Source organism: Euleptes europaea, chromosome 19 (assembly GCF_029931775.1).
Source record: "Euleptes europaea isolate rEulEur1 chromosome 19, rEulEur1.hap1, whole genome shotgun sequence".
Lineage (NCBI taxonomy): Eukaryota > Metazoa > Chordata > Lepidosauria > Squamata > Sphaerodactylidae > Euleptes > Euleptes europaea.
In genome coordinates, this window is record NC_079330.1 from 21498661 (window position 1) to 21523462 (window position 24802).

Sequence of the window (24802 nt, forward strand, 5' to 3'; positions counted from 1 at the left end):
CCGGGTTCGATTCCCCACTCCTCCACATGAAGCCTGCTGGGTGACCTTGGGCCAGTCACAGTTCTCTCCGAACTCTCTCAGCCCACGCGGAGGAGGGCTATGGCTACCCTGGACTCCCTTGGTGGTCTCCCATCCAACCACTAATCAGGGCTGACCCTGCTTAGTTTCAGAGATCTGTCAAGACTGGGTTAGCCTGGGCTATCCAGGTCAGGGCGATGACGGACATCACCTAATTGGAATTCCAAATTGGGCTGTTTTTAGGGGACAGATAATAAATCTTGCAGGCTGTTTGCTTTCAGACAAGGGCTTATCTGAAACAGGCTCTGTATATCTTTCCCTCCCGTTGAAGGTTGCACTGGGCCCTTGCAGACATGCCTTTATTAGCAGAGATGCAGTTTTGCTAGAGGGGGAAACCTCCAGTTTGAAGGTTTACCGGCTGGGTTTGCAAGTGGCTCTTTGCAGGAAATGACTGAGCAGAGCGAGGTTCCTCATAACATTGGGACTCAGGGTTGAGCCACAGCTCACTGTAAGAGGGCAAGTTCCCAAGCCTGCCGTGCGCTGCCTGACTGTGCTGGCGCAAAGGCCCGGTGGCATGAACGAGGAGTCGGCTGCAGGCCTGTCATGCCAGCCCCCTCTGCCCTCGAAGCTCTATGGCACCATCGAACCAAAGGAAGAGTCAGAGGGACAGGGGGAGTTTTCCCGCAAAAGGTCTTACCTGGCAGTTGCTGTCCTATGCTATATTAACCTGGTGAACTACATGGACTGGTTTGTTGTACCAGGTAAGGTCAGGGCCGGATTTAGGTTTGATGAGGCTCTAAGCTATTGAAGGTAATGGGGCCCTTTATATGTCCAGCTGTCCTTTGTCAACAACAAATTGTCGCTGTTTTTTGTGTTGAATATATGCTATATGGTAATTTATGGACCTAATAGGTATCTAAAGCCATTTGCACATAACAAAATATGTATTTTATCAAAGTAATTGTTGAACTGAAATACAATTAAGAAATATTAACAGTGAAATAATTATTAAGCTCTAACTTAAAATGATAACACTGTTGCTGTATGTAGGTTTTATGTCATTTGTTTTTTTATCTTGTATTTTGGAAATGTACATCCAGTTTTTTTTTCCTTTAAATTTTTTGGGGGGCCCCAAGAGAGTGGGGCCCTAAGCTATAGCTTGTTTAGCTTATACGTCAATCCGGCACTGGGTAAGGTGATCGACGATGCCTTCTGAAGACCGTAAGGATCCTTCAGCATTTTGTATCTGTGGGCCAGGACAGGCTTTTTAGGGCAGGGGGAGTGAACGTACAGCAGAGTGGAATAGCACCTTTTTATTCAGAAGGTCTTTGTATTCATTAGAAGAGCTTCGTGTTTGGAAGGTCGTTGTATTAATTGAAAGAGCTTTGTATTTGAAAGGTCTTTGTATTCACTGGAAGAGCATTGGAAGAGTGTTGTATTCGGAAGGTCTTTTTATTCAGCTTTGTATTCAGAAGATCGTTGTATTCTCAGGAGATCTTAGGCTTAGTGTGGTGTAGCGGTTAGGGTTGGACTAGGATCTGAGAAACTCAGGTTCGACTCCCCGTTCTGCCATGGAAGCTCACTAGGTGACCTTTGGTCCATCACATACCCTCAGGCTAACCTACCTCACAGGGTTGTTGTGAGGATAAGATAGAGGAGAAGGATGTACGCCACTCTGGTTCCCCATGGGAGAGAAAGGCAGGTTATAAATGAAGTAAGTAAATAAATAAACAAGATTATTTATAGCCAGCGGAAAGAGAAAAGATAGAAAAGCTCCTACAAGGAGATAATCCCTCAATCACCTCTCAGGTAGCAAAATTTTGTACGGCTGCAATGAAAATTCGTTGCCACAGAGTAGTCTCTTAGTCCAAATGGCAGATGTAACTCGGATGTTATTTATTTTATTGTTTTTATTCTTTTAAGTGACTTAAGACTCGGACTGTAAACCTTTGTCGGTAAGACCATTTTAGTCCATGTATCTTGTTTTATCTGGCCAAGGGCCGCAAATAAACTCTCTGATCTGATCTGATTTATAGCCAGCCTTTTTCACCGACTCAAGGTACATCAGTTCCTCATATCTCCAGTTCCAGGAGGACCTCAGGCAGCAGGTCTTGAGAAAGACTTTTCTCTGCCTGAGACCCTGAAGATCTGCTGCTGCTGTCCCTCAGAATAAATAATATTGAGCTAGAATTTATTTCAGGTTTTATCCTGGCGCTCCATGGTTTTGCCCCTTAGCCACACCTACAGGATTAGTCTTTTAAAAATGAGAACCTTCATCCTCACAGGTGTCTCCAAAGAGAACATATCAGACTTGATCTACTCTTATCAACAGGAGAGGCACCCTCTCTTTTCCTGGCTGCTTTTTTGCTCTTTTAGCTGTGTTCTGTTTCATCCAAATGATGCAGGGGATAACAAACCTCCGGAGCGGTTCCCTCAAAGCATTTCTAGGCAACAGAAGATACGTTTTGCAAGAGCTGAGCACGCCAGAGTAAAAGCAAAGCAAGGCTGCAACGTCCCAGCTGCATTACAAGCTGAGTGGCAAAGGCAGCTTTACACAACCTGAGCTGTCGAGAACAAAGCAAGCTACTGTGCAAGACCTCTGCTCCATGGCCAGCAGCAAGCTGGGCCAAGGGGAGGAATTCTGGCACATTACATACCTATGCCTGCCAACGTTTTGCAACTGGAAAAAGGGAGAATCTTGTCTGTGTGGCTGCATGTCCCATTTTTTGATTACTGGCGAAGACCCTTTTCTAAAGATTGAATTCTGCAGGGGTCCCCAACATGGTGCTCATGGGCAACATGGCACCCGTCAAGTGTTTTTAGGAAGTGGGTGGGGCCAGTAGGGCTGCCAGCTCCAGGTTGGGAAATATCTGGAGATTTTGGGGTGCAGCCTGAGGAGGGCGGGGTTTGGGGAGGGGAGGGACTTCAATGCCATAGAATCCAATTACCAAAGTGGCCATTTTCTCCAGGTGAATCGATGTCTATCAGCTGGAGATCAGTTGTAATAGCAGGAGATCTCCAGCTAGTACCTGGAGGTTGGCCACCCTAGAGGGACCAGGTGTGCCTTTTGCTCAGCAAGGCTTCTGATTGGCTATTGGAGATGTGACGGGCTGTGCAGATTTTAAAAAATGATCTGACAGCAGCTGCCACCACAACACAAGGATCTTCACTGTGTGACAAGTTAAGCTGTGGCAATAATTTTGTGGCTGGCTCCACCTTTTGCAGCAGCCATTTTGTGGCTGCGCCCACCACGCCATGTCAAAATTCCAAAGGTGCCTGAAGGTTCAACAAGTAGGGTTGCCATCCTCCAGGTACCACTGGACTCTATGGCATTTAAATCCCTCCCCTCCCCAAACCCCATCCTCCTCAGGCACCGCCCCAAAAACAGGGTTGCCACGTCCCTCTTCGCCACCAGTGGGAGGTTTGGGGGGCAGATCCTGAGGAGCACGTGGTTTGGGGAGGGATGGGACTTCAATGCCATGGAGTCCAATTGCCAAAGCAGCCCTTTTCTCCAGGGGAACTGATCTCTATCGGCTGGAGATCAGTTGTAATAGGAGATATCCAGCTAGTAAATGGAGGTTGGCAACCCTACTGTTATGTCGCCTATACCACACCTACCCAAAAAACTTCCCCTTGTTGGCGAAGAGGGACCTGTCAACCCTATCAACAAGATTGGGGACCCTTGGAATATTGCACTCATTTATGCTTCAACAAAATGTCCTGCACTGGCTTGTGAAGAGGTGTTATTAAACTGACCACAAGAGCTTCCTTTGGTTGAAGCCTTAAAATGTTTTTCCCCCCTACAACAGTGCCTAGCTGTGCTCACTAACATCCAGTCATTTCCTTTCTTTTTATTTCTCATAAAGATCAAATAGCTATATAAGGCCTTTACACATTACCTAGGTTACAGGAAGTATTCTTGAAGAAATATTATTACACTGCTGATTTGTTCTGTATTTTTTTTCTGTTAATTTTTTTTTTATACCAAATAATTTTTTTAAAGACTCTGAAATCTTTCCAAGGGGCAAAATGGTGACCAGTCCCATGAACCAGATTGGGAGGACTGGTGCATGGATGGGTTAAAGCGGGAGAAATGGTGCTTTGGATCTTGGCCCCAGTACCTGGAGAGGGATAAAGATGTTTAACCACTCCAGGTTTGCATGGTTTTGCTAACCAAAACCAGCCCCTCCCCCCACCCCGTTGCCTTTATTTTTTTTCTTTTAAGGGCTAATAATGATATGCGTTGGGGGGCAGTTAGCAGTTTCAGTTCTCCCCCCCCCCATGTGCTAGGGTCCTGATTTAAATTAGGCCCCCATATAGGGTTGCCAACCTCCAGGTACTAACTGGAGATCTCCTGCTATTACAATTGATCTCCCGCCGATAGAGATCAGTTCACCTGGAGAATTGGACTCTATGGCATTGAAGTCCCTCCCCTCCCCAGACCCCGCCCTCCTCAGGCTCCGCCCCAAAAACCTCCTGGTGATGGTGAAGAGGGACCTGGCAGCCCTGCCCCCATAAGGACACAGTTGTTCTTTGAAAACTGCTGGGAAGATTCAATCTCAGATCTCCCAACATGGCATCTGCTTTAACCCAATGCTGTGGTCTCGTTCCTTAAACCCAGTCCTTAAAGGACTGGGGAGCCCCTGAGTTCAAATCCCAACTCAGTCATGAACCTCGCTGGGTGACATTCTGTTGGTCACTATTTCTCAGCCTGGGTTACCTCACAAGGTTGTTGTAAGGAGAAAGTAGTGATGAGCAAAACTGTGTATGCTGCCCTGAGTCCCTGGGAGAATGGGTGGGTGAACAACATAAGAAACAAATAATCTTGGTCTTCATGGCTATGATAAATCTTTCTTTGTTACAGGAGTACTTGAGAAGATACAGATATTCTTCAGCTTTGGAGACAGTGAGGCTGGCCTGTTGCATACAGGTAAAAGGATTTTCCTGTGTGTCTAGCCTATACTTTTTTTTAAATATCCTCTGTCTTAACCAATAGGTTCAGTAGTGCACATTCCTGGTTTCATCTCCTTTTTAAAGATTTAAATTGCATCTTCCTAGGTAGGGGAGGAGCTGTGGCTTAGTGGTAGAGCTTCTTCCTGGCATGCAGAACATCCCAGGTTCAATACCCAGCATCTCCAGTTAAAGGGACTAGGCGATGTGAAAGACCTCTGCCTGAGACCCTGGAGAGCCGCTGCCGGTTTGAGTAGAGAATACTGACTTTGATGGACCAAGGGTCTGATTCAGTAGAAGGCAGCTTCGTGTGTCCATGTGTTCACATGTATGATTAGGTAGGACAATCTGATTCAGTAACACAATGAAGGCTTGTCCAAGGCATTATACTAAGCATTATAGCTGGGCAGGAATTTGAACTCAAATCTCCCTAGTCTAAGGCCAGCCAACTGTTTACTAGGCCAGACTGGTTTTCCAGTGCTCACCTAACTTTCTAGCTGCTAGAGACTTGGCTGTGTCTGTTTTGCAAGGGTCAGAATAAATGTTACATAGCAACAAAGAAACAGCAGTCTTGGGGTACTCTAAGGACTAATAATAAAGGAGCCCCATGGTGCAGAGTGGTAAGCTACAGTACTGCAGTCAAAGCTCTGCTCACGACCTGAGTTCGATCCCGACAGAAGTCGGTTTCAGGTAGCCGGCTCAAGGTTGACTCAGCCTTCTGTCCTTCCGAGGTCGGTCAAATGAGCACCCCGCTTGCTGGGGGTAAAGTGTAGATGACTGGGGAAGGCAATGGCAAAAAAACCCGTAAACATAATCTGCCTAGTAAACAATGTGATGTGACGTCATCCCATGGGTCAGTAATGACCCAGTGCTTGCACAGGGGACTACCTTTACCTTTACCTAAAGACTAATAAATGTTTAATACGGCATAGTTTTTGTGGAGTAGAGTCCAGCTCTTCAGATACTGCATGGCAGACTCAGTTTGGTCTTTAAAGACAAGGAACCACAGTGATGACCAGAGGACTAGCAAATCGTGTGTTTGGGTGTGCTTAATTCAGTCTGCAATCAAATGAGAGAAGGCATCCTCGGCCACTCTATTATGGGCGCTTTCGCACATACTGAATAATGCACTTTCAATCTACTTTAACTATTGTTTGCAAGTGGATTTTGCCATTTCACACAGTAAAATCCAGCTGAAAAGTGCATTGAAAGTGGATTGAAAGCGCATTATTTGGCATGTTTGAAAGTGCCCTATTAACCTGTTTTTCACTTGCATGTAGCCAACTTGTTCTAAAATTTCACTTGAACCAATTTTAAGGAGGGTTCCCAGAGAATCCCAGAGGGATTCCCCCAGGCCACAAAAAGGCTGCCCCGGTGACATCACTAGATGACATCTCCTTACGGTTCCCAACTTCCAGGCACTAGCTGGAGATCTCCTGCTATTACAACTGATCTCCAGCCGATAGAGAGCGGTTCACCTGGAGAAAATGGCCACTTTGGCCATTGGACTCTATGGCATTGAAGTCCCTCCCAAACCCCTCCTCAGGCTCCGCCCCCAAAATCTCCAGGTATTTCCCAACCCAGAGCTGGCAACCCTACATCTCCTCCCTTTCCGGCTTTCTTCCCATTGCAGCTTTCATCCTCTGCTTCTTGTTCTCGGCGCCACTGTTTGGATACCTTGGGGACCGATACAATAGGAAAATCATCCTGAGCGCTGGAATATTACTTTGGTCAGGCGTTACTCTTGGTAGCTCCTTCATCGCTGAGTCGGTAAGGGTTGGTTTTTGGTGGGAGGGGCTGGTGTTGTATCCAGGACACCTAGGGTTGCCAATCTCCAACTGATCTCCAGACTATAGAGACCAGTTCCAGATGATAGAGACCAGAAAAATGGCAGCTTTGGAGGGTGGGCTTATGGTATTAGGCCCTCACTGAGCTCCCTCCCCTCCTTAAAATTGGCCAATCAGCTACTTAGGACAAATCTTGTTAGTTAATGAAAGCATTTTTTAATTTATAGATAAAAACTATGAAGTGACTAAACGTGCAATCCTATGCCGAGTTACTCCAATCTAAGTCCACTGAATTCAGTGTGTTCAACTGGAGTAACTCTGCTTAGCATTACACAGAAATGGTTGCAGATGTAAAACGAACAATCACTTTGCCCAATATAGAGGGTATTACTTAATAAGCACCTTCTAAGTTCTCATGCATCTTTTTGCTCCTCTAGATGGCCTGGTTATTCTTCATTTCACGTGGACTGGTGGGTGTCGGCACCGCCAGCTATTCCACAGTAGCGCCTTCCATCATTGCTGATTTATTTGAGAAAGACCGCAGGACGTGGGTGCTGTCCATCTTCTACATTTTCATACCAGTTGGAAGGTACACCTGCCTATCAGGGCATCTACTTTGTGCGCAGAAGGTTCCCAGTTCAATCCTTGGTATCTCCAGTTAAAAGTCTCATGTGGTAGGTGATGTGAAAGACCTCTGCCTGAGACCCTGGAGAGCCCCTGCCCGTCAGAGCAGACAATGCTGACCTTGACAGACCAAGGGTCTGACTCAGTATAAGGCAGCTTCATGTGTTTGTGGTAAGGAGAAGTGCCATGGCTTGCTGGTAGAGAATCTAATTCTCCTGTAGAAGGTCCCAAGTTCAATTCCTAGTTATCTCCAGTTAAAAGGATCAGATAGTTGGTGATGTGAAAGACCTCCATCTGAGGCACTGGAGAGCAGCTGCCAGTCAGAGTAGACAATACTGAGCTTAGTAGATCATTGGTAATAGCAATTACCAGCAGTTTCATATGTTTATGTGGGTTTAGGACAAGCATATAAAAGTCTTGTTGATTGGTTAGTTATGTTTTATAGATTAGATTATGGGGGGATTATATGCTAAATATTTTTAATTGACTGGCACAGTGGTACCTTTGTATGAAGAAGGTTGCAAGTTGAGTGACCCCAGGCCAGTCACACTCTCTTAGCCTTACCTCACAGGGTTGTTTTGAGGATAAAATTGAGGAAAGGAGAACAACGTAAACTACTTTGGGTCCCCATGGTTTTTTTTTACAAATGAATTAAATAAATAAAATAAATACGTTCGTTCTGGCATCTCCAGTCCAAAGGATTGCAGGTGTTGGGGAAGACTATCCCTGCCTGAGACCCTGAGTAGTCACTGCCAATCGGATGTCCTAATGGCCTGATCTGTAGGGTTGCCAACCTCCAGGAATCACCAGCTATTGGTTGCCTGGAGATCAGTTGCAATAGTGGGAAGATCAATTCCCCTGGAGAAAATGGCTGCTTTGGATGGTGGACTCTATGGCATTATACCCCGCTAAATCTCCAGGTATTTCCCAACCCAGAGCTGGCAGCCCTACACAAAGTAGCATGGCTGATTATGGCTGGAGTGCCAGACTAGAACACAGGAACTCCGGGTTCAAATCGCCACACCGCTTCCCATGTGACTCTGGGCCAGTCATGCTTCTGAGAGAATCGTGCCCATTGCTCTGACCTCCTTCGGAACAGCGCAGGCAGGATAAAAATGTACCCTGTCCATATGCTTCTTCATCTAAATATTCTGGATTGCAACCCGGCATTTTCATAGCTCTTACCTATTAACACTTTGTACTGCAGCAGCTGGAGACAAAACCCTGATCTCTTCCTCTCTTGCAGTGGCCTTGGTTACATCCTGTCTTCTACGATGGAGCAAGCCACTGGCAACTGGAGCTGGGGTTTCCGAGTGAGTCTTCTTTTCGATGGATCCTCCCCTCTTTCACCCTGTAATTAACAGACATCTTTCCCAAATGAATTAGTTGCCCCAGGTTCAATTGCTGCTGGGAAGTGGGGTTTTTTCCTGCTTCCCCATAGCGTCATGATGCGTTTGTGAGAGAGTCAGTGTGGTGTAGTGGTTAAGAGCAGTTGCTTGGAGCGGTGGAGTCTGATCTGGCAAACCGGGTTTGATTCTCCACTCCTCCACATGAGCACCGGAGGTGAATTTGGTGAACTGGATTTGTTTCCCCACGCGTACACATGAAGCCAGCTGGGTGACCTTGGGCTAGTCACAGCTCTCTTAGAGCTCTCTCAGCCCCACCTACTTCGCAGGGTTTCTGTTGTGGGGAGGGGAAGGGAAGGTGATTGTAAGCCGGTTTGAGTCTCCCTTAACTGGTAGAGAAAGTCGGCATATAAAAAACAACTCTTCTTCATTTTCTTTTGTCAGGCCGTTTATGCTTGGTAATTAGCAGCGCGTTCCAGGCTGAAGTGCCCCACATATTTTTTGACTTTTTTATTGATCGGTTAGTTATGTTTATTGCTTAGATTATGAACTCCTGTCTTTGTAGGTTACACCTTGCATGGGAGCGGTTGGCCTAGCTCTCCTGGTCCTGTTGGTCCCCGAATCTTCCCACCGTGCAGCTAAGAAGCATGTAGAAAACGTTGGCGAACAGGGAGAGAATTCAACTTGGTGCAAAGACATCTCATCCCTTTGCAGAAAGTAAGGAACGCCTGCCATTGACGTCATGTCACAGCTCTTCAGTCAAATGCCGCTGACAGCTGAGTAGGGATTTGAAGCCTGTTCTCCCCCCAACTCTCCCCCATCCTGGTCTAGATTTCAATCCAGTAGCTCCTTAGAGGCCAACAAGATTTTCAGGGTATAAACTTTCCTCAGTCAAAGCTTCCTTCATCAGGTATCTGGCAAAGTGAGCTTTGACTCTTGAAAGTTTGTACCCTGAAAATCTTGTGGGTCTCTAAGGAACTACTGGACTCGAATCTAGTTCTTCTACTATAGACCAACATGGCTACCCTCCTGAAACTACCACCTTGGTCCAACACTCTAATAACTTTGCCTCACTGCAGGTTATTTTATATAGCAACATTTCACAGATGAAAACAGGGACAATTTTATATATTAAGAACAGCCCTTTTTTAAAGCCGACCGATTAACTGCTTCTCCGTGTATCTGGCTTGATTCGGTTCATAACAAAATCAGTAAAACATCAAAACAGAACATTTAAACAGTAGGCAAAAAGCAGCACAAAATACCACAAAACAGCTTCAGGCGAAAAAAATTACAAGATCACCGGAGCAACTTCTGCCCTAAAATAATTTGTACAAGGGCTAGGGGTTGCCAACTGCCAGGTAGTAGCAGGAGATCTCCTGCTAATTCAACTGATCTCCAGCCGATAGAGATCAGATCACCTGGAGAAAAATGGCCGCTTTGGCAATTGGACTCTATGGCATTGAAGTCCCTCCCCTCCCCAAACCCCTCCCTCCTCAGGCTCTGCCCCCAAAACCTCCCGCTGGTGGCAAAGAGGGACCTGACAACCCTAACAAGGGCCCATGAAGACACATTACCAAAGGCCCAGACAGGAAAATCTTTTCATCTGAAGGAGAGAGCAGACTAAATGCCAGGTGAACATCCCTTGGGGAAAGCATTCCTCAATCGAGGGGCGACCACTGAAGGAGACTCTGCCTCCCATTACCACATGCCTTGCCTTGTGAACACCAAAGACAGTTGCCCAAGCGCAAAGATTTCACAGTTGCTCTTTCCCATCTGCCTTTCATTAAACTCATAGTTTTCTTCTTTTAAATTTTGTTTTTTAAAAAAGAGATATGGTTGATTGCAAAATAGACCTGGCTGCTCTCCTTATATGACGACTGCAATTCAAAACATATTCAGCAGTGTTTGCTGGCTGACTAAGATCTGGGAGACCTGAGTCTGATCTCTGTTCTTCTATGAAGCTCAGTGGGTGACTTTCACTCTTTCTCAGCCTAACCTATCTAACAGAGTAGTTATTGTGAGGATAAAAATGGATTGGGGAGGGCCAAATACACCTCCCCTAAATGGGATAAGACATAAGATGTGTGTTGTGTGTGTGTAAAGTGCCTTCAAGTCGCAGCCGGCTTATGGTGACCCCTTTTGGGGGTTGTCATGGCAAGAGACTAACAGAGGTGGTTTGCAAGTGCCTTCCTCTGCACGGCAACCCTGGTCTTCCTTGGTGGTCTCCCATCCAAATACTAACCAGGGGTGACCCTGCTTAGCTTCTGAGATCTGACGAGATCAGGCTAGCCTGGGCCATCCACGTCAGGGCAAGATGGGTGTTACCTTCTTATGTTCCTATATATGTATAAGTAAGAAAAGCCATGCTGGTTCAGACCAAGGCCTATCAAATTCAGCAGTCTGTTCACGCAGTGGCCAACCAGGTGCCTCTAGGAAGCCCACAAACAAGACAACTACAGCAGCATCCTGCCTGTGATCCGACGCATCTAATAGGCATGCTCATCTGATCCTGGAGAGAACAGGTATGCTTCATGACTAGTATCCATTTTTACTAGCAGCCATGAATAGCCCTCTCCTCCATGAACATGTCCACTCCCCTCTTAAAGCCTTCCAAGTTGGCAGCCATCACCACATCCTGGGACAGGGAGTTCCACAATTTAACTACGCGTTGTGTGAAGAAATACTTCCTTTTATCTAGGCTTTTATTTATGCTGTACCTCTGTGAGTCTCTTGCCATGAAAACCCCAAAAGGGGTCGCCATGAGTCGGCTGCGACTTGATGGCACTTTAATGGCACTTGATGGCACACACTACTATGTACTGTATGTTTTTATATATGATGTACTGCTACTAATAATTTTGTGCTGTCAAGTCACAACTGACTCACAGCAACCCTGGGAACCATGGGGTTTTCAAGGCAAGAGGTGAGCAGAGGTGGTTTGCCATCGTCTCCCACCAAATAGCAACCCCAGTCTTCCTTGGTGGTCATCCTCCCGACTACTAGCCTTGTCTGATCGTGCTTTGCTTCCAAGCTCTAGCAAGCTCAGGGTAGGATGGCCTGTCAGGCTGCTATGTTGTACTAGGGTATGAATATTAAGATTTACACTGATCAGGGATGTTCACTAGAGGGCATTGTTGACCTACAAAACTCATCGGTGTGTGCAGTTGTCACTTCTGACTTATACCGACCCTATGAATTTTTGACCTCCAAAGCATCCTATCGTTAACAGCTTTGTTCAGGTCTTGCAAACTGAGGGCCGTGGATTCCTTGGTTGAGTAAATCAACGTATCTATAGGCCTTCTTTAAACCTAAAATTGCTAATTTTAAGGCAGGGGGTGGGTTGGGGAGATCTTGCAAAGTAACTGCAGAGTGGAGATGAGCAATGTTGCCACTGCATGCCGAGTCGACTTTCTTTTGAGTAAACATCACTGAAATCAGTGTGACTTACATCTGAGTAAAGACAAACAGAAGTCCAATGGCACCTTAAAGGTTTTAGGGAGCCTACCCTGAAGTCCCTCCCCAAACTCAGCTCTCCTCATGCTCCACCCCCAAAATCTCCAGGTATTTCCCAACCTGGAGCTGGCAACCCTACCTATTTAGGATAAACTGGCATCTATCTAGCACATTTTATCCCCTCCAAGGACCTGGTGATACGTTAAGCTGAGAAAGAGCGATTACCCCAAGGTCATCCAGCAAGATTCAAAGCAGAGTAGGGACTGGAACCTGGGTCTCCTGATTCCAAGTCCAGCAATCTAAACTCTACACTGCACTGTGTAGAACTAATGCAGATTCTGTCCCATTTAACCCCAATAATATCTTCCTCCCTCCCTCTGGCTTATTTAAGGTTGCAAGTAGGGACCTTCATGGGGAAGGGGCTGTAGCTCAGTGGAAGAACCTCTGCTTCCCATGCAGAAGGTCCCAAGTTCAATCCCCGGCATATCCAGTTCACAGAATCAGGTTGTAGGTAATGTGAAAGACCTCTACTTGAGACCCTGGAGAGTCACTACCAGTCTGAAGAGACAATATTGACCATGATGGACCAAGGGTCTGATTGTGCATAAGGCAGCTTCATGTGTGTTCTTCTTGTGACTCTGTATAGTACCTAGGGCTGCCAACCTCCAGGTACTAGCTGGAGATCTCCTGCTATTACAACTGATCTCCAGCCAGTGGAGATCAGTTCACCTGGAGAAAATGGCAGCTTTGGCAATTGGACTCTATGGCATTGAAGTCCCTCACCTCCCCAAACCCCGCCCTCCTCAGGCTCCACCCCAAAAACCTCTCGCCGGTGGCGAAGAAGGACCTGACAACCCTAATAGTTCCGTGCCTATTGACTGTGACAAAAGTAGGATATAAGTATATTAAACAGTAACAATACCTTTGTTTTTCTGGCAGCTGGAGTTTCGTATGGTCCTCGCTGGGTGTGACAGTCCTGACCTTTGTCACAGGAGCTCTGAGCTTCTGGATTCCCACGTTCCTCTGCAGAGCTCAGTTCCTCCATAGCAATGTCTCTTCGTCAAGACAGGAAAAATGCAGTGCCTCCAACAGGTGACTCATGCTTCTTTCTGGAGAAGAGGAAATTGGGCTGGGGGGAGTGCTCTGGATAGATTTCTGCCCACCTGTATCCAGCCGGCATATATTTTCAAGCACCTGTTCAGCATTTCTCCCTAATGTCAAGTACTGAGAAAGTAATCAACCAGAAGGATAATGGAAACTGGTCGCCTTCCTTAGGAATTCCTTGACTAAGAACATAAGAAGAGCTGGATCAGACCAGTGGTCCATGTAGTCCAGCATCCCATCTCACACAGTGGCCAGTCAGTTACTCTGTAGGTCCAACAACAGGGCACAGAGACTGAGGCATTCCACTGATATTGCCTCCAGGCACTGGGATTCAGAGGTTAGTACCTTTGAATGTGGAGGTTCCCTTTAGTCACCATGGCTAGTAGCTACCTATCCTCCACGAATTTGTCCAGTCCCCTTTTAAAGCTGTATATGCCCGTGGCCATCATTTGGCAGCGAATTCCATATTTTAATCGCTCGTTGAGCTAAGCAGATGCCTGAATGCAGATGCTTGGAACTCGGGAGTATCTTTACCACCTATAAACTTGATTCCTCCCATAAGTGACAGTGCAGTATAGCAGTAAGAGCATTAGACTGAATACTGGGAAACTTGGCGGCAAAATCCCACCCTCGGTTTATTGCACATTGCAAATTCCTCATGCTAACTGAGGGGATTATAGGAGTGTATTGGATGTGCATGGGGGAATTGTGCCACCCAGACACGTGACAACCCTTTTCTGCTCACCATCACAGCGTGCAGGGCAGAAGCGACATCAGCCCCCCTCCCACTTGTTTTTGCATCCTCAAGCTGTCCCATGAAGCTGTTGTAGGCTTTGTTGCAAAATCATATTACTTCCATGGCTGTACCTAATTTTCACAAATTAGGGTAGAGGCTGAAGCTGCTTCTCCCCAGACACCATGGTTGTGAGCAGAAAAGGGTTGTGTTTTTGGGTGGCACTAAACGCCCATCGCGCACGTGACAGAAAGCCCGCATGTCATCCATCAGCAAACACGAGGACACGTGTGGCAAGAACAATTTGAAAAAGCTCCAAACTTGACAGCACTTCCTCTTGTGCTGAGACAGAATTTTGCAGGAATGCCGCACCTCTTGAACATCTGCCTTCCACATAGGTTCAAACGGGGTACAGATTCTGACATGAAAAGAGGCGCCAATCCTACTTTCCCCTTAATTTTTTTCTTTTAAAAATAAAATACTGTCAACTCCAATCAATGTATTTCCCCCCCCCCCCCCCTCTAGCATGATCTTTGGAGGCATGACTGTTGCTGTGGGCATTTTGGGGGTTGTTACCGGTGCAGAAGCTGCCAGAAGATACAAGAAGATTAACGCACAAGGTGATCCCATCATCTGCGCTGTGGGTTTGCTTGCTTCGGCACCATGCCTGTATCTGGCGATCATGCTGGCTCAGGACAGCATAGTGGCTACATACGTAAGCGACATTGAGATATTTTGTGTTTGGCAAGGTTCCCCCTCCCCCAGTAGCCCTTGTTGGGGTGTCTGGTATACAGCCAGCTGCATTGTCTCTAGGGTTGCCAGCTCTGGGTTGGGAAATACCTGGAGACTTTTGGGGTGGAGCCTGAGGAGGGTGGGGTTTGGGGAGGGACTTCGATGCCATAGAGTCCAATGGCCAAAGCGGCCATTTTCTCCAGGGGAACTGATTTCTGTCGGCTGGAGATCGGTTGTAATAGCTGATCTCCAGCTAGTACCTGGAGGTTGGCAACCCTAATTGTCTCCTAGGTAGAGATTGGGAGACATAATGATTGGGAAACTCATTTCATAGGAGTTGGCCAGTGAGAGAAGATGCCATCTTTGTTAAATTGGGATTTTAAAGTTTTTATTATATGTTTTAAATGCTGTTATGTTTTTGTGTTCTTGTTGTGCTTAATAATATAATAATATGATATTTGTTTGTGGCTTTAAGCCAGATAAAACACAAATAGTAAAGTCGGCATGTAAAAACCAACTCTTTTGGACTCTGAGGGAAACCTGGACATAGATTTCTTGTACATATTTCTTGTACTGTTGTTAGGTATTTTTCCTGTTTAGATGGCGGTTCCCTTGAAGATATTTGCACTGCCTTGTTGTTATTTGTGTCTCTCCTTACAATGTATGTGTTTAGATATCAGCCAAGTGCTGATTTTTTTCTTGATAACCAACTTTATCTCATTAGTGGATCGTTTGCTGGACCTCCAGGTACTAGCTGGAGATCTCCTGCTATTACAGCTGGTCTCCAGCCGAAAGAGATCAGTTCAGCTGGAGAAAATGGCCTCCTTGGCCATTGGACTCTATGGCATTGAAGCCCCTCCCCTCACCAAACCCCGCCCCAAAAACCTCCCGCCGGAGGTGAAGAGGGACCTGCCAACCCTAGGTTCAAAGGATCCCACTGCTGACCGAACTCAGTGGTTGACTTTGGGCTTTTCTCTCTCTCTCTCTCTCAGCCTAACCTACCTCGCAGGTTTGCTGTGGGGGGGGAAAGGGTGATAACCAGACTCCGCGCTGCCCCTCAGCAATCCTCCCTGAACAGCTGCGATTAGACTGGCATGTTCTGGTGACCAGAATTAACTGCAACGGTCTTCAGGCAGAGTTAATTATAGTACTTGGAGCCTGACTGTCAAAACAGCCGTTCTGAACCGCTGGCTTCTCGAAACAGAGCCTCTTGCCTCGGGGACGGGGAGGATCCCTTCCGCTGGCACCTCGTGGGCAGGAAAGAAGAAACATGCAGAGGGACTCTTTTACAGAACGCGACCTAATTGTGTTAAATTTGGGGTCCTTAAAAAATTCCTGGAGGTACAGCCCGATCTCGTCAGATCTCAGAAGCTAAGCAGGGTCAGCCCTGGTTAGTATTTGGATGGGGGACCACCAAGGAAGACCAGGGTTGCTGTGCAGAGGAAGGCACTGGCAAACCACCTCTGTTGGTCTCTTGCCATGAAAACCCCAAAAAGGGGTCGCCATAAGTCGGCTGCGACTTGGCGGCACTTTACACACACAAAAAAAATTCCTGAAGGAGGCATGAATAGGCCTGTTGTGAGGGAAGTCTCCCTTCCTCTCTGGCCCAGGAAGGTCCCTGCATATGCTTTGGCTGCTCCACTGTAGGGGGACAAGACCTGCTCTCTGGTACTTGTCCCTCATTATTTATTTATTCAATTAATTTGTATCCCACCTTTCTCCCCAACGGGGGCTTGAAGCTGTTTACATCATTCTCCTCTCCTCTATTTTATCCTTGCAACAACCTTGTGAGGTAGGTTGGCTGAGAGAGTGTGACTGGCCCAAGGTTCGCCCAGCGAGTTTCCATGGTACGAGTGGGGACTCGAACCTGGGTCTTCCAGATACTACTCCGACACTCTTAACCACTACATCACACTGGTAAATCACTGTTCCTATTGGGGTCTTGGGGTGGGGGACTACTTGTTGAAAGTATGTGTGCGGTACAATCAAACTGTCATTTTTCAGGGTCTCTAGAAGTGAAATTTCTGAGTGCCGTTGAAGCATGTTTTGAAATCTCGATAAGCTATCGTAGAACAATTCATTTTTTTTATCCCATTGGAAGTCCCAGCTCCCTACTGGCTTTCAAATCAATGGAAGATAGTTTTCACAGAGGACATCAGCCCCAGTATACAGTGTCCAATGAAGAGTGCTCTACAATGTGTACTACTGGAGGGCATGAGGATCACAGAGTGATCTTTGGTCTAGGCACTGGGGTATCATACACGTTACTCTGTAGTCATCTGTGAAATGTCATGACTATATGCTGCTTGGCTTGAGGAGGAGAGAACTATGCACAAACCGTGGGATAAAACTGCATTCAATAGATTTTTTTTCAGACATTCCCTTTGGGGGGATCCAACCGTGCATACCGGGAGCCCATGCTACCCACATCCTCCCAACACGAACGGTCTCAATTTCTTCCAAACAGCACAAAATTTCAGCTTTGCTACTCTGGTTCTAAGTAGCGTGTACTGATGCTGAAACTACACCCAATGCCCTGTTCAGATAAAATGGCTACCACGCGTATTGGGAAGCTTGTGGGGTAGTGTGCGCTTATACTATGTGCAGTTGGATACCCCCACATTTAATGTCCGAAAAACCTTAATAGATAGGGGGGTAAGTAGGTTTGGCAATCCACTGCCAGCAGCTGCATTTTTGGCCCACACCTGAACTTTCGGTCCCATGGGCTCCCATGAAGCCTGTATTGCACAAGAAGGGACTCGCGGAGTCTGCACGGCAGCAACGGGGTGGTGATGGATTTCATTTAAAGGAGCGAAAAAGGCAATGAATTTTATGTAGTCGTGCAGAACGTTTCAAGATGAGATGAACACTCTGAAGATCACAACTTTAGAAGTATCTGCCGAGCATGTTATCTGGCTTCGATAATAGCTGTTTCAGTTGCAAGTGTAGACATGTGCATCAGGGAAGAGACAGTGTTTTGCTCTGACTGATGCCTGAGGGAGGAGGGGAATGTATCTGCGGTTTTTCTCCCTCGCATCTCAAATTTCCCTGCCTCATCCAAGTGGCTGGTGCCACGTATCTATGATATTTATACCAACTGGAACTTGTCTACCTGCATATTTGTGAAGCTTAAACAGTAAAAGGTGGGTCAGAATAGACATCTGAAACATTATCCTTCTTGATACTTCCAACAATCCCCATTTACCGGAGACAGTCCTCACTTTCTTGGTCTCTTTCTCTGGCAAATCTGTTATCAGGGACAGGCCATAGCCTATTGGTTTTTCTGGCCCTGCGAGGGGATATTCCACTGCTTCCTGCTCATAGGCTTTTTCTGTGGTGGCTTCCCATGTTATGGAATAGTCTCCCAGAGGAAATTAGATTTATGTCTCTATTACTTTTTAGGAGGGCTGGTAAAACAGAACTCTTCAGAAGAGACTTTGCTTCCTTCAGATGATTGTTCTGTGGGTGTTTTAAAAGATAGTATCTTGATGGAGGTTTATTTTTTATTTTTTCTGCTGGGGTTTTTTTAAACTGATTTTATTGGTGTTGTCTGCCTTTTTTGGGGGGACTTTTTTTGGTTTATTTTTCCTTTATTTACGAGCAGGATTTGGTTGTTGTTTTCCCTCATCTTTTTCTCCACCACTTGCTGTTTGATTATCCCATCCTGGTTGACTATTGCTAGGACGCCTTTCTGAATTTTAGCATGTATAAGGTTTTAAATTTTATAATATGTATTTTATTTTGATTGTTTCCTTCAGTTGGTAGCTGCCCTGAGTCTGACTGTAGTCAGGAAAGAGCAGGATATAAATCTAATTAAATACATAAATAAATGGGGTTGCAGTTATCTGGGAGGAAGATGGGCTTCTAAATGTTTTAAATCGATCACAGTCTCTCTGTTATTTCCCCTTCAGGATCACCTGATGACTTTTTGTACATGCAGATTTACACAGTGTAGAGTGCATAGACCTCTGGGTACCCTCCCTGTGCCCTGTGAAATAGTAAAAAATGAGTCTCTCAATTTCTGCATGTTGTCTCCAGTTCCAATCATAACTGCAGCACATGTGGTAAAGGAATTTCAGCTACCCACCCTCCCCAATGCCATGATCCCAACCTGAAATAGGTAGACCCAGGAAGGCACTATTTGGCCCACTGGAGAAACCTAAGTGTATACTTGTGGGTTTCCCCAATGGACTAAATAACCCCCCCCCCCGACTGTTTCAGGTGTAGGGTTGTAGACTGATGTCCCTTCCCCATAGTTCCAATCTAAATAAGGCACAGGAATTGAGGATACTCTGCAACTCATGTCCAGTTGTTACACAACACATGTGAGGGTACCCCGGACCCAACCTGTGTATTCCATAATGTATACACAGGGGAGGGGCTGCGGCTCAGTGGTAGAGCATCTGCTTGGCATGCAGAAGGTCCCAGGTTCAATCCTCGGCATCTCCAGTTAAAGGGACTAGGCAAGTAGGTGAGGTGAAAGACTTCTGCCTGGACAGCCGCTGCCAGTCTGAGTAAACAGTACTGACTTTGATGGACCAAGGGTCTGGTTCTGTATAAGGCAGCTTCATGTGTTCATGTATACACATTGCCACAGTGCAGTATAGAGGAACAAGAATAAGGCTGCAGCATTTTGGTCCTTTTTGTTGCTTAGAGGTCAAGAAGAAGCCAGATGCTTGTTGTGCTAGTCACCTGGAGTCCTTCTCATTCATGTGTGCCTACATGAACTCGGCCAGTTCTCCACTTTGCAGACAAATCTGTATTTTGTAATACAAGTTAGGCGATTGCATTAATGAGCCAGCAGGCAGCATTCAAAGGAAAGTGGCTGAAACGACCGAGAAAATGTCAAAGGAGAACAGCAGCTGCCCTCTATTTATTTGCTATTCTCCAGTGCCTCTACCTGGTGGGCTCATGATGGCACAGTAACAGTCTCTCTCTCTCTCTCTCTCTCTCTCTCTCTCTCTCTCTCTTTTAACATTTCAGATTTTTATTGCCCTTGGAGAATTTCTTTTATCTTTAAACTGGGCCGTTGTGACTGACATACTCTTGGTAAGTTCCGTTGTTTTTACTGCCATATTGATTTTGCTGCTAACCAAAGACATCTATTCTTGGATTTCCATTCTTCTGAGACAAGAGGAAGTATCTCTGTTTTGTCCCTTTGGCAAGAGGAACTAGGGTTATATCGAGGAAGTGGGAAGGAGTGTTGAACATTGGTAGTTTAGCATGAAAGAGCCAAAGCTTGGCCCCAAACTAGACAGTTTGCATTTCAAGAAATTGGATTATTAAAATTAAAAACAGACCCAAAGTCAATCATCCTCGGACTGTCCACCATGAGACCCAACGTGGTGTAGTGGTTACAGTGTCAAACTCATCTAGGAGACACGGGTTAGAATCCCCACCCTGCCAGAGAAAATCACTGGACCCGTCACTCTTTCTCAAATTAACCTGCATCACAGGGTGGTGTTAAGAGGATAAAATGGGGGGTGGGAGATCAATGGTATAAGTTGCTTTGGGTCCCTATTGGGGAGAAAGCAGAGCATAAATGCCTAAAAAAATTAAATCCTAGCATCTCTGCGCTCATTGGCCAGACCTCACACATGAAGCTGCCTTATACTGAATCAGACCCTTGGCCCATCAAAGTCAGTATTGTCTAAGACTGGCAGTGTCTCTCCAGGGTATCAGTCAGAGGGTCTTTCACATCACCTGCCGCCTGGTGCTTTTAACTGGAGATGCCGGGGATTGAACCTGGGACTTTCTGCATGCCAAGCAGAGGCTCTTCCACTGAGCCACAGCCTCTCCCCTCCTCGGGAAACTGGGAGGAGGGTTATGTGGAGCTGAGCAACTGAGTAGAATATTTTGCCAGTAGGTGTGTTCAGGTGTGAATTTTTTTATTAATTTATGAAGTTGATGCACTGCTTTTCAACACAAATATTCTCAAAGCAGCTCCCATTGTTTAAAACACCCAATTAAAACACTGTAAAACAGTACTGTTCATTGATGGGACCCTCAGGTGAACTCACTGAAGCTGCCTTATACTGAATCAGACCATCGGTCCCATCAGGGTCAGTAGGGTCTTCTCAAACTGGGCAGCAGCTTTCTAGTGTCTCATGCAGAGGTCTTTCACATCACCTACTACCTGGTCCTTTTTTTAAACTTGGAGATGCCGGGGATAGAACCTGGGACTTTCTGCATGCCAAGCAGATGCTCTGCCACTGAGCTACGGGCCCTCCAGGTGGGCTAGGGAGCTCCAGCTGCTTTTTTCCTCCTGTACCTTTGGATGTTCCTGTTGCTAGTCCACATGCACAGAGAGTAAGAGCACCATGCCACCTGCCTACATGGCATGCATGCTGAGAGGAGTAGAAAAGGTTCCTTTTAAGCACAGCCAGCTTCAGAAGCTCTGGCTCAACCTCTTCCTGTCTTGTAGCATTGGGAGCACGTAGCTCCTCAGGAGACAGAGGTGTCATCTCCTAGGATTAAGAAGTGTCATCTCCTAGGTCCCAGTCTCAAAGGTCTGTCTAATGTTCAGGTTCAGGTTTAGCTCAGGTCCCACAACTGGTGCTATCAATCCCTCATCTTCCATATATATTCTGCTTTGGCAGTGGGGAGCCTGTGTGTCATAACAAGCCTCAAAATGTTTTTATTTTCTTATCCTTTTACAGTATGTTGTGAAACCCGAACGCCAGTCAACAGCCATGTCTCTGCAACTTTGCGTCAGCCATTTGCTGGGCGACGCTGGAAGCCCGTATCTCATTGGAATGGTGAGTTGTAAGAGACTGGGGGGATCTTGTTCTGGATAAGATCAGGTGGGGAACTGTGGAATGAAATTTCAATTTAACCAGAGTTTAGGGACTTGCACAGTGAATGGATAGATGAAGGGTTGGGTTTTATTAGCTGTTTCAACCTCTGTTTTGTAAACAATGCACCTCAATACACAGATGGTTTTGCTAAATCAAACCAAGGTCCACCTATATCAGTGGTCTTCAGCCCAGGGGCCCTCTCAGCTGGGTCCCGGAGCCCCACCTTCTGGGTTGTGAGACCCTCTAGAGATTAGGAGTAGCAATGTGGTGAGATAAGGTCACACCACCACAAACAGGATTGCTCCATGGTCCTGACGCTTGGCTTGCTTCACTCTACAGTATTCCTCCTGGTGCTCTGTTTGTATTTCCTGTCTTGGTTTGCTGCCTACAGAACTGACCTTGATGCCAATGAAGTCATCAATGTCTCCTCCTCTTCCTGTCATGTGACTTGGACAGCCATGTGCTTGCGGCTCTGTGGTTGAGGTTGCCAACCTCCAGGTGGTGGCTGGAGATCTCCCGCTATTACAACTGATCTCCAGGCAATAGAAATCAGTTCCTCTGGAGAAAATGGCTGCCTTGGCAATTGGAATCTATGGCATTGAAGTCCCTCCTCTCCCCAAACCCCGCCCTCCTCAGACTCCACCCCCAAAATCACCAGGTATTTCCCAATCTGGAGCTGGCCACCCTATCTGGGATGGTTAGAGACTACTAACCTAAATAGCTGGTAAAGTTACTTTGGCATTTGGAGGTTTCAGCTTTCTAGCGACACAGTAGGCTCTCAAGGGTGCCTACCAAGCTCCCATCTTTCAGTCTGACAGCCTTGACAGGGCTGTGAATTGTTTTCATCTCCAGATCTCCGATGCGGTCCAGAAGAGCCAGGCTCATCCGTCTGTCTTATGGTCCTTCCGAAGCCTCCAGTACAGCTTTGTCCTGTGTGCCTTTGTCAGTATCTTAGGCGGAGGCTTCTTCCTCCTGACGGCCTTTCACGTTGAAGAAGATCGCATAAAAGCTGCAATGCCGATTCAAGGTTACTCCTATTTCTGCTTCTGTTTGTCTCTGCGGAAAACGCACCTCTTTCCTACAAACCTTAGACCAGCTTACTTTAGATTATACTATCATGGCTCTCCCAATGAACCATGGGAACTTTCACTTTCTGGGGCTTGAGACAATCCCGATTATTTTCTTTTCTCTTCTTCTTCTTTTAGGCTTCTTTTAAAAATTTATATCCCGCTTTGCTCCCTAAGTCGGACCCAAAGTTGCTCGTCATATTGTTCTCCTGTGCTTCACTTTAGCCTCACAACAACAACCCTATGGGGCAGGATAAGAGACTGCGATGGCCCGAGGTCACCCAGCAGCATGGCAGAGCAGGGATTCAACCTTGGTTGTCCCAGGTCATAGAGGCCTTTTATACATGGCTGTTGCCGCCGCCGTTACCCCTCTGATGACTTCGGGTCTTTGTTTTGATTATGCATGCCGTTTCTGACCGTCAGAGGTCGCCTCGCTCTCCCCCTGCTTTTCCCCGTGCTTTGCCCACGTTTTCAGAGACCTGTTTTATCTCAAATTTGAAAATACAGACAAAACGCAGGGGGAGAGCAAGGCGACCTCTGAAGGTCGGAAATGGCATGCATAATCAAAACAAAGACCCCAAGTCGTTGAAGGGGTGACGGCGAGGGAAACAGCCATGCATAAAAGGCCTGACACTCTAACCCAGGGGTGGGAAACCTTTTTCCTGCCAAGGGCCATTTGCACATTTATAACATCATTCAGGGGCCATACCAGGTGTAGATCTCCCGGGGGTAGGGAGAGGCTAGGGTTGCCAGGTCTCCAGCCACCACCTGGAGGTTGGCAACCCCAGGGGAGGCCACACAGAGAAGGCCTGCAGGGCGCCCCCACTCCCCCCTCTCAGGCAGGAGGGCAGCCAGTGGTGGGCCCGAGCAAATGAGGTGCCAGGGAGGCGCAGCCCACAGTCGATCGGCAAGGGAGGAAGGAAAACAGAGAGAAAGGGAGGGAGGGAGGGAGAAAGAGAGAGAAAGGGAGAAAGAAATGGAGAGAGGGGGAGAAAGAAAGAAAAGGACGGAGGGAAAGAAAGAAAAGGATGGAGGGAGACAAAGAAAGAGACAGAAAAAGAGGGAGAAAGAGAGGGAGAGAAAGGAAAAAGAGGAAGAAAAGAGAGAAAAGCCTTCCCCTCCCACACACCAGCCCCGCATGACCGGGCCCCAGCCTCCCTGCCCACACACACACCTGGCGGCGCACAGAGCCCCGCAACCAGGCCCCAGTCTCCATGCCCTCCCCCCCCAGAGTCCACAAAAGCCCCCCCCCCCGAAGCCTGATCGGCTCCCGCATACATGCTCTGCCGCCGGGAGCTGCCAGTATTCCCCCCCCCCCCCGCGCCTCCCTCTCGCTGCTCAACAGCCGACAGGCAGTGAGAGGGGCTTACAATGTGCTGCGGCATTCCTGCATGCCGCGGCTGTAGGAGGCAGCCTTGTGGGACACGTCCCTCCCCCTCCCCTCTCCTCTCGCTGACCAACAGCCGACAGTCGGCGAGAGGAGGTCCAAAGGGCTCCGCAGCGCCCCTGTAAGCCGTGGCCCCAGGAACACCCTCAGGGAGGGCCGCCCTGTGCCCTGCCTCCACAGTAGCGCCACGGAGCTCCCGAGGGCCACAAAAAATGTCCTCGGGGGCTGCATATGGCCCCCGGGCCTGAGGTTCCCCATCCCTGCTCTAACCATTACACCATGCCAGCCTGCTTGACAGGACCAAGGACAGAGCCAGGGCAGGAAGAGCAAATTGTGAAACGAAACCCTGATATGATCTAAAACTCTAAAGTATCCCAGGCAAATACTTACACCAGCCTTTCCTACAAGGCTTCCACGGGGAACAGCGCCCTCTTTAAGAAACAGTCATACCTGACCCCTTTTTTGTAAGTCTTTTCTAACCTGGGGGACTCTGTTTGTAGGTATCGAAAACAAAGTTTACCACTTGCATGAACAACAGCTGCACAAACTTCCTGAGAAGTAGGCACACAGCCCGCTCCCCTTGCCAACTGGAAGAAAACGCCTGAAGATCAACGCAGCCTTCCGAGGACCGACTTGTCCGTGTGGCATTTAAAACGTACTCTGAATCATACAGTGAGCTTCCATCTGCGTCTGTAAAACTGGCAGAGGAGGTTGCCAGCGAATCTGGTGACTGCAGAAGCCCAGGATAGAAAGCTGTCAAAGTGAGGAAAGATATTTTCACATACAAGATACCGAGCCACT

The 24802-nt window shown here is 47.1% G+C and overlaps 1 protein-coding gene across 1 annotated transcript; it reads left to right on the plus strand.

Annotated features, from left to right (window-relative positions):
• Nucleotides 1–592: 592 nt before the first annotated feature.
• On the plus strand, nucleotides 593–24563 carry LOC130491280 (protein spinster homolog 3-like). Its single transcript, XM_056864991.1, has 12 exons — nucleotides 593–779; nucleotides 4883–4948; nucleotides 6602–6738; nucleotides 7193–7344; nucleotides 8626–8692; nucleotides 9291–9442; nucleotides 13121–13273; nucleotides 14544–14733; nucleotides 19734–19799; nucleotides 21410–21508; nucleotides 22400–22574; nucleotides 24502–24563. Exons 1-12 carry the CDS (start codon nucleotides 593–595, stop codon nucleotides 24561–24563), a joined length of 1506 nt encoding a protein of 501 aa, XP_056720969.1.
• The last annotated feature ends 239 nt before the right edge of the window (nucleotides 24564–24802 follow it).

Coding starts and splice junctions, on each gene's coding strand:
- LOC130491280 (XM_056864991.1), top strand. CDS start 593: ATGAACGAGGAGTCGGCTGCAGGCCTGTCATGCCAGCCCCCTCTGCCC. Junction 4,949..6,601: donor GGCTGGCCTGTTGCATACAG/GTAAAAGGATTT, acceptor TTCCCATTGCAG/CTTTCATCCTCTGCTTCTTG. Junction 21,509..22,399: donor GCCCGTATCTCATTGGAATG/GTGAGTTGTAAG, acceptor TTTCATCTCCAG/ATCTCCGATGCGGTCCAGAA.